A 10,125-nucleotide genomic window follows, 5' to 3' on the forward strand; every position below is an offset into this window, starting at 1 on the left:
GGGTTAATGGCACAATCAATGTAAAGCGCTTCGGATAGAAGCGCTATATAAATGCACCATTTACCATTTAACACCAACTTCTGCACTCCGAACGTGTGTGTGTGTGTGTGTGTGTGTGTGTGTGTGTGTGTGTGTGGGGGGGTGTGGGGGGGTGTGGGGGTGTGTGTGTGTGTGTGTGGGGGGGGGGGGGGGGATTCATATTTAATGTTTCAATATAGTACAACTGAACTATAGACCACCGAAGTCTGACGTAATTTACACATCCTTTGTTTGTCTACCTGGTTCGCAGTTTTCCACCCCCATTCTGAATCCCATAGACGTATTTAATATCACGTCAAATAAGAACTGTGTTCCAGAAATAAACAAATGATCCCGGCGGTTTGACTCTTATGGATATGAAGCATCAACTGACGGTGAGAAAACGCTGATGTTACTTCCGCCGAATTAGTACAATTTTCACCAGAAACAGACCGTATCAAATATAAGTGACTGACTATCATAAACGATACAGAACCTCCTCCCTGACAATATCGCCGAGACAGTTTGTTTATTTTTGGACCACAATTCTTATATGAGACGATTCTAAGATGACCCAATGTTATTCTCCATAGAGAAATGACTTTACCAACCAGGGGATGAACGAGTGACGTCCCAACTTCTGTACTCTATTATGTTTGTGTTTTCTGACAACAGCAACTATACAAAGTCATGTGATGAACCGCCCACACTAATTAGGACTCCCTCTTCCTTTGGTGTGGCGACTAAACCCTGACCTTTAACCTCACAAACACTATGTCTATAAACCTAACCTTAACCCTAAACCCTGACCTTTAACCTCACAAACACTATGTCTATAAACCTAACCTTAACCCTAAACCCTGACCTTTAACCTCACAAACACTACTGTATGTCTATAAACCTAACCTTAACCCTAAGCCCTGACCTTTAACCTCACAGAAACTATGTCTATAAACCTAACCTTAACCCTTTACTATATAACCTATAGTATTTAAAGCTGAATGGACACACATGTATTTCATCCTCTCTCCACCAGGGGCAGCGGTGACTCTCTGCTTCTCTGAAAACACACCCAGGTGTTCTGTGAAAAGACAATAAACCAATAAGAATCAGAATGTATTAACTGTGTGAACATGTTAACAATTTAGAATAACCTTCCCTTATAATAGTAAATTAATTCCCAAATGATTAGTTAATGTGTTAGTCATAACTTGTTAAATGTTTGTTAATGGTTAAAGATGTAATAATTTAAAACCATGCTATAAATAGTTAATAGATCATGAACAAGTTATTAGTAAACTAGTTAAAACTGCAACTACAGTAACCATCACAGTAGAAACAACTCAGTCCATTCAAACAACATTTGACAGATACTTTGTCAATAGTGTATCTTAGTAGGAAGGGCAGCTCAGTTGGTAGAACACTCTCCTTTGGACCACAAGGTTCTGTCTTTGATCCTGATAGTGATGGAATGATCAGTGTTTTCAATGAACTGAATCATTGGGTTCAGTTCACTGACATGTTGTGTTCAATGAAATGAATCATTGGGTTCAGTTCACTGAAATGTTGTGTTCAATGTACTGAATCATTGGGTTCAGTTCACTGAAATGTTGTGTTCAATGAACTGAATCATTGGGTTCAGTTCACTGAAATGTTGTGTTTAATGAACTGAATCATTGGGTTCAGTTCACTGAAATGTTGTGTTCAATGAATTGAATCATTGGGTTCAGTTCAGTTAAATGTTGTGTTCAATGAACTGAATCATTGGGTTCAGTTCATTTAAATGTTGTGTTCAATGAACTGAATCATTGGGTTCAGTTCACTGAAATGTTGTGTTCAATGAACTGAATCATTGGGTTCAGTTCACTGAAATGTTGTGTTCAATGAACTGAATCATTGGGTTCAGTTCACTGAAATGTTTAGTTCAAATGATTGGTTCAGAGTTTGGCTGCATTATGTCATCTCTTCACTTCCTGACTGAATCACCTGAACGTCCTCTCAGGCTATGGGATCTAAACTCCTGCAGGCTGAATGGTCCAAACTCCAAACCCCCCCAGTGTTGTCTGATACAACAAATCATTTAATTATTCAATTTGATTATTAGATTCATTCTTATACGAAATGAAGCAGAAGTCACATGATAATGTGAATTCACGCGACCGGGATGTTTTACCAGGCTAGTTGTTTCACTTCTTACACAAGCATGTTCTTTTGTGTATTTTTCATAGTTTTATATTTACAAAAAAACATAGTTAAAAGAAAGAGGAAGTGAACCTGGGTGTGTGGGAGGAGTCTAAAGATCGTCATTGGTTGTCGGCACCAGAATACGACCTGATAGAAGAAGAAGAGAGACAGTTAAAACACACACACAAATAAATCCTATGTACTGTATTGTGTGTATTTCTCCATAAAATGCATTAATGTACACACAATAACACAACAACACAATAACACAACAACACAACATTAGGGTTCAGTCATCAGGGTCACATGTTGCATCAGAACTAATGTGAACATTTGACTCTTATTTAGGACTAAATGTAACACTGATGTATTAAAGCTAAATGTGACAACATAGAACACACTTTGACCTCTAACTAGGTCGTCTAAACTGGTCTAAACCGGTTCAGGTTCTAAACCAATATAAACCAGTTTAGGGTGTGGCTTTACATGTTTGTTTGTTTGTTTGCATTTCTGTGAGGGTTCCACATGTCATGTGATCCTCTGTTGATCTGTCCTCATTTCTTCCACTGGTAGTATAATAATTAATGAAACATGTTGATTAAACATGTTAATTAAACATGCTAATCATCACCTCGTTTCTTCCACTGGAAGTAGATGAATCCAGTCAGGAACAAGACCAGACCCAGAACCAGACCTGATGCTCCCATGGCCACCTTGTTCTTCACTGACTCTGGCGTGGAGAAATCTGTCAACACAAATATTATATTATAATAATTATATGATATGATATGATATTGTATTATTACAGTAGATTAAAACACCTTGTTCTTCACTGACTCTGACAATACAAATATTACATTACATTACATTACATTACATTACATTACATTACATAACAACAGCATCACTGATATTATAGTGACAATAGTTTTTCAGAAAAAAATTAAGACATTTGTTGAGATATTTGACAGTTACAAATGTTCGCTTTAAGAATATATATTGTAACGCTGGTGGAGAAATGTAAAGTGTGACGAGAGAAGAGGTTACATTGTGTGACTCTCACTCTCAGAGGGTGAGACTTGGCAGCCCTGATTAAATGTCTTTGTACCTGCAGCCATTAGTAAACTAAGATGATGGACCTCATCTAGACAACACACTTAAGCAGGAGTAGGTGAGTAGTGTAGATTACAGTAGAGTATAGTAACTGACCCCAGTCCATCTTGATAGGCGCGGTCAGGCTGGGATGTTCCACCATGCATGTGATCTTCTCTCCTGACCTGTAACACACACACACACACACACACACACACACACACACACACACACACACACACACACACACACACACACACACACACACACACACACACACACACACACACGTTATAGGCAATAAGATAAGCTTATACTGATATTTTCTCCGTCTAAAATAATCATGGCGTGCGTCCTCAAGTTGAATGTGTGTCCATGTGGATCTGCTCAGAGCTGAAGCAGCCCCTCCTCCCCGCCCGGTCTGGCAGTGAGTGAGCAGCTGTTAATTAACACTAACATTAGGACAGATTGAGAAAGTAGACGATCTACACGCTGAAACACACCACGATTCAACACATTGATCTGTTTAAAAGAGTCTGGGAAAAAAAACTATTTTGGACTATTATTGTGTAGGAGCGTGAATTCCCCGCTGGGCTCTCCTCCGCTCTAGTGTTTATTGTGTATTCCACTATTTCCTCCCCATTGCAGGAAAAATAGGAAGGCAAGAGGCAGAAGAAACTTAGTGACGAGATACACACGTTATAGCGGGTCTCCTTGTGCGTTCGTCGTGTGTGTGTGTGTGTGTGTGTGTGTGTGTGTGTGTGTGTGGGACTTAACATTAGCCTACCAATTAATGGGCCATTTTCAGCATGTGAGTAACACTTGTTTTATTTTGAAAGAATATATGTATAGGTGTCTACTAAGTGTGTATTTCTATGTATAGGTGTCTGTTAGGTGTGTACCTGGGTGTGTACTCCAGGTAGGAGTGGTACTGGTAGTACCAGTAGAGGTGTGTATTTCTATGTATAGGTGTCTGTTAGGTGTGTACCTGGGTGTGTACTCCAGGTAGGAGTGGTACTGGTAGTACCAGTAGAGGTGTGTATTTCTATGCATAGGTGTCTGTTAGGTGTGTACCTGGGTGTGTACTCCAGGTAGGAGTGGTACTGGTAGTACCAGCAGAGGTGTGTATTTCTATGTATAGGTGTCTGTTAGGTGTGTACCTGGGTGTGTACTCCAGGTAGGAGTGGTACTGGTAGTACCAGTAGAGGTGTGTATTTCTATGTATAGGTGTCTGTTAGGTGTGTACCTGGGTGTGTACTCCAGGTAGGAGTGGTACTGGTAGTACCAGTCTCCATCAGACAGATCATCGGCAAAGGAGAGACCAGAGGTCAAAGGTTCTTGACCTCTCCACCAGGTCACCAGGATCACTTTAGGATAGAAGTCGTAGCTGCTGCACCTCAGCATGTGAGTGTGTTTACCACGACGAGGGGGAGTCTCTGACTTCAGCCTCACTTTGGGCTCCACTGGATAAATAACATGATGATTAGTGTAATAATAATAATAATTATTATTATTATCATATACCAGTCATAGGAAAATGTCATTATCATTAATAATTGTATAAATGAGATTCAAATGATCCAGAAAGCCACAACACGTTTGATCTTCAACCAGTCAAAATGTTCACGTTTTGCCTACAAAGCAACCAAAGGTATGACCCCCCCCCCCCCCCCCCATATCTTCAAGCCTGATACAACCCCTTCCATAGCATTCAGACAGATGTCAGGTTCATTGTAGTTTGTTGGTTTACATTTACAGATTCTGTATTTGTTTGATATTATAGTGTTTAGACTGATGATAGGTTCTTGGTTTACCTATGATTCTAGATTACTATTTCTATGCATTTGATGTATTACCTTGTGTTTTCCTTGTTTACTGTAAATCACTCTGGATTAAGAGTGTCTGATAAATGTCAGTGTTTGGCCACCAGATGGCACCAGAGAACAACGTTTCATAGAATACTCTAGATTCTACAATAGTCTACAGTTTTCTACAACATAGAATGCATTTATATAATGTCATTTAAACATATTAAATCATTCACAGTTACACAGTGTTTTATATAAACAACAATAAACCAAGCAATATCATTTAATGAAAATAGTTCAAATGAACAAGAGTAGAAACAAACAAAACACATAATCCTGTAAAATATGACTAAAGTGATTAAAAACATAGAAAACAAACTAGTAAAGACAATAATTAAATATAAAACCAGGGTAAATGAAGTGTATAGAGGTGTGTTTTATCCTGCATGGTTCTTTTTAAAGTTAATTTAAAAACATTCATCCTGGTGTCTCTATTTTAGGAAGGTCATTATATGTATAGAAATAGATCTATATGTTTCATTTATACTGGCTGTACCATGGTGACACCACATGTTGTGAGCTTGTAGATCTGCTATTTCCACTGTGTGACAGCGTGTTAGGATACAGTATAAATCTACATTTCTTTGGCTATTCAAAAATAGCAGATCTAAAAGCTCATAGCGCGGCACAGAGTGCCGCGCTATGAGCTTGTAGATCTGCTATGTTTTAAAAACATCTTGAAATATATATACGTTATAAAGCGAACATTTTTATCTCCGATCTGTACTTCTGGGGGTCCCTGGAACAACATATTTTGAGATGGGGGTCCCTGGAACAACATATTCTGAGATGGGGGTCTGCGGCCAAATCATTTTGGGGGTTCTTGACATGGAACAGTTGGAGCACCACTGATATAGCAATTAAAAAAAACTGTTTGTAGAATATATATTCAAAGATTTGCACATTAATGTTCATGATCTTAAAAAAAATAGCAGATCTACAAGCTCATAGCGCGGCACTTGTTGACACTATGAGCTTGTAGATCTGTTATTTTTGAATAGCCAAAGAAATGACAGAGATGCGTCGCCGGATTGAATGGGTTAAGGAATGTTTTATAATCATTATCAGATCAATATTAACACCATTAATCATCTCTGAATAGAATGATTTATTATGATGTCATGTTATAGTTTATGAGGTGATGAGTGTTGAGTGCTGCTCTGAGATCAGCTCACCTCTCTTGTTCAGAACAGAGGAGTAGTAGAGCTCAATGTTGGGTTTGCAGAATGCCTCTCGGCCTGCTCTGTACCAAGCCAGTTGTCCAGGATCTTTATTCCAGCGCTCTGCGTTCTTCACACCATACTCAGTGTATCCAACAAACTGATCTACTCTACTGTCCCACATGGTCAGCTCATCACCATCGAAATTCAATGACTCTATGAACTGTATGTCCTTCAGCTCACTGGAGTTAAACACACAGCGGATAGCCGAATAGAACACATATCCATCTGGAAATAAACAATTAAAAATGACATTAATGTTCAGTTTTATTATCATGTATAATATCAACACTAGGCTGCCTGCCCCCCATCGGAATGTCTAAAACAGTGTGTGTGTGTGTGTGTGTGTGTGTGTGTGTGTGTGTGTGTGTGTGTGTGTGTGTGTGTGTGTGTGTGTGTGTGTGTGTGTGTGTGTGTGTGTGTGTTTGTAGGGCGGGGTTACTAGCAGTGGTGGAAAAAGTACTCAAATCTCTTACTTAAGTAAAAGTATAAATTCTGGAATATGGAAATACTCTGTTACAAGTAAAAGTCCAGAATTCAAAATATACTTGAGTAAAAGTACAAAAGTATTGGTATGAAAATATACAGAAAAGTACCAAAAGTAAAAGTAGCCTACTCATTGTGCAGCAGATCTACAAGCTCACAATGCGTCGCATCACGACACATTGTGAGCTTGTAGATCTGATTAGCTTGTAGATTTTAAAATGGCCAAAATGTATATAGGGCTGAAGTGGTTAATGTATGTTTTGTAATAATAATCAAAATCTACTAAGGAATGTAGTATCAGAGATGTAGTGGAGTAGAAGTAAAAGTATTGACAACTGGAAATACTCAAGTAGCGTACAAATACCTCAGAATGTACTTAGTACAGTACTTAAGTAAATCTACTACTTTCCACCACTGCTATCAGCCCACCACACACTGTGAGTAATCTGTGTCATTTTTGTATTTATTTGGCTATTCAAAAATAGCAGATCTACAAGCTCATAGCGCAGCACTCAGTGCCGCGCTATGAGCTTGTAGATCTGCTATTTCCGAAAAATCATACAAGTTTGCGCGAATCTTTGAATATATACATATTTTAAAGCAAACATTTGTAACTCAATGCTTTGCTTCTGGGGATTCTACAACGTCTTCTAAATCCTAACAGTTCAAAAAAATATTTTTGCTGAAAAAATAAAGTTGCTATAATATCAGTGGTTCTCAAAGTTTTTTCATGTTTTTTTTCCCTCAAAAATAGCAGATCTACAAGCTCATAGCGCGGCACTCGGTGCCGCGCTATGAGCTTGTAGATCTGCTATTTTTGAACAGCCAAACAAATCTAAAATGACAGATATGTGTTCCTGGACTGAATGGGTTAAACATCTTCCTTCATGTTAAATATATTCAACCGTTTTAATTCATAACTATTGTGTTCATAGTATTCATGTACCTTTCACTGGTGGTTTCTTCAAGGCAGTGCGGATGGTGTCCAGGTTGGCTTTGCACCACGCCTGCTGATGCAAAGCTGCTTCATAAGCTGTTGGGTAGGCCATATGATCTACAAACGGAGGCTGAGGCTCCACCCCCTTCCCTTTGTTGAAGTCTGCATAGAACACCACTTCACCATCCAGTCCCTGCATCCACTCTTTATGTGAGTCTTTAACTGTGTCTGAACAGCCAGTGAGTTGAATGTGTTCATGAAACACTGTAGATAAAACAAAGATTAAAATAAATTCATCATCATCATCATCATCATCATCATCATCATCATGTTAAACAGTCATATTTGGTTCTAAAGGTGAATATTATAAATATCTTCCTGTCAAACATTTTATTCAGCAGATTAAAATGTTTTTATAATATTATAACACATTCATAATGATTTATTTCAGGATATTCATAATATAATATAACGAAAGTGATTCATATAGAATCAGCAGTGTGTGTGTGTGCGTGTGTGTGTGTGTGTGTGTGTGTGTGTGTGTGTGTGTGTGTGTGTGTGTGTGTGTGTGTGTGTGTGTGTGTGTGTGTGTGTGTGTGTGTGTGTGTTAGTGATAATCTACCCTCTTTCTCTCTCTCTCTCTCCCTCTCCCTCTCTCTAAATATACTGTACGTTTTAATAATATAAAAATAACTATACAAATATGCATGTATTTTATCTAACAAGAGTACATCTATAAATGCATATTTTATATAATAAGAGTAGATTCATAACAGTATTTTTAATATAATAACATAAATATAATGTACTTACTTCCTGGGATCGCTTTGACATGAAGTACAGAGGAGAGGATGAGGAGGGTGGCTGTAATCTTCATCATCACTGATCAAAACTGAACTGAATTTAATAGATGAACACATCAGAATAAACACATCAGAATAAACACATCAGAATAAACACATCAGAATAAACAGATCAGAATAAACACATCAGAATAAACACATGTTTACCTCAAGAGAAGTTCTGGAGTCTGAAAGAGAATGAAGGAGGACTCGTTCTGTAGTTTAGAATAATCAGCCAATCAGATTAAAGATATGACGTTACATCATCTGTTTCCGGCAAGACGATGGTGGTGAATTTAGAAGGAAAACAATGTTAGAATGAAATAAAGACAGAAATATGTTTATAAAAGTAAAATGTTGTAATTAATTAAAAGCTTTCAGATGAGACATGATGAGAAGGTTAAAGGTTAAAGTTCATCACTTCATATTGAAGTGATTAAATAATATGGATGGAATATGGAATGCAGGTATATGTACTCTAATGGTCAATATTAAATAATACTAATTCATTGGAGTCAAGTTAAATTCATTTCCCTCAAAACCATCAACATAAAATGCTGTGTATTAAGATGTAAATTTATATAGATCTATGTAAATGTATGTAGATTTATGTAAATGTATGTATATTTTTGGGGTCATTTAGTTTTTCTTTGAGGACTATGAGGACCAGAATGAGATGGTCAAAGGGCCGGGTCCGGCCCCCGGGCCGTATGTTGCCCATGTGTGACTTAAACCCTCAATAGGCTACTTAGTAAACTTGACATTGACCTCTGTACTTGGTTCACTCTTTTCGTCTCTCACACACACACACACACACACACACACACACACACACACACACTCTCTCTCTCTCACACACACACACACACACACTCACACACACTCTCGTGTGTGTGTGTGTGTGTGTGTGTGTGTGTGTGTGTGTGTGTGTGTGTGTGTGTGTGTGTGTGTGTGTGTGTGTGTGTGTGTGTGTGTGTGTGTGTGTGTGTGTGTGTGTGTGTGTGTGGGGGGGGGGGGGTGCGTGCATTATTTTATTGTGTGTTAATGTCTGTCAAAATGAAGTTTTGGTTGAGTTGAGTTGTTACATAATGATGAAGTAAAACAGTCATCAGTATTATTGAGCTTTTTACCAGATTACATTTGGTACCTGATACTCGTTCCCCACAAAGGTCGTTACAGAGAACCATGTCCACACCTTTAACCGACAACTCCGGCTGCACCCCCATGCAGTGGTGTAAAGTAACTAAGTACATTTACTCAAGTACTGTACTTAAGGACACTTTTGAGGTATTTTTAAGTACTTTTTGATTTCAATACTTGTGAACTTTTACTCAATTAAATGTTGAATTCCTGACTTTTACTTGTGACAGAGTACTTTTACATTGCAGTATTGATACTTTTACTTAAGATTTGAGTACTTTTTCCACCACTGCCCCCGTGTGAACTTCTCCATGAAGCAGCTCTGAAAGGAGAGACAT

At 38.2% G+C, this 10,125-nt stretch overlaps 1 protein-coding gene across 1 annotated transcript; it reads right to left on the bottom strand.

Annotated features, from left to right (window-relative positions):
- Positions 1-1,012: 1,012 nt before the first annotated feature.
- Positions 1,013-8,925, bottom strand: LOC311041237 (H-2 class II histocompatibility antigen, E-S beta chain-like). Its single transcript, XM_084086140.1, has 9 exons — positions 8,816-8,925; positions 8,619-8,702; positions 7,815-8,069; positions 6,338-6,610; positions 4,541-4,757; positions 3,412-3,479; positions 2,834-2,947; positions 2,293-2,349; positions 1,013-1,099 (listed from the first exon to the last, which is right to left on the bottom strand). Exons 2-8 carry the CDS (start codon positions 8,683-8,685, stop codon positions 2,312-2,314), a joined length of 1,032 nt encoding a protein of 343 aa, XP_083942266.1. The 5' UTR covers positions 8,686-8,702; positions 8,816-8,925; the 3' UTR covers positions 1,013-1,099; positions 2,293-2,311.
- Positions 8,926-10,125: the final 1,200 nt, after the last annotated feature.

The sequence above is a fragment of the Gymnoscopelus microlampas genome (genome assembly GCF_963454915.1).
Source record: "Gymnoscopelus microlampas genome assembly, contig: SCAFFOLD_115, whole genome shotgun sequence".
Classification (NCBI taxonomy): Eukaryota; Metazoa; Chordata; class Actinopteri; order Myctophiformes; family Myctophidae; genus Gymnoscopelus; species Gymnoscopelus microlampas.

What these genes read in the sequence shown, in the direction of transcription:
- LOC311041237 (XM_084086140.1), bottom strand. Translation starts at nt 8,685, where the DNA reads ATGATGAAGATTACAGCCACCCTCCTCATCCTCTCCTCTGTACTTCAT. An exon ending in GAAGAAACCACCAGTGAAAG is followed by an intron (nt 6,611 to 7,814) that starts GTACATGAATAC and finishes GTTTATTTCCAG; the next exon opens with ATGGATATGTGTTCTATTCG. An exon ending in CTCTGTTCTGAACAAGAGAG is followed by an intron (nt 4,758 to 6,337) that starts GTGAGCTGATCT and finishes TTATTTATCCAG; the next exon opens with TGGAGCCCAAAGTGAGGCTG.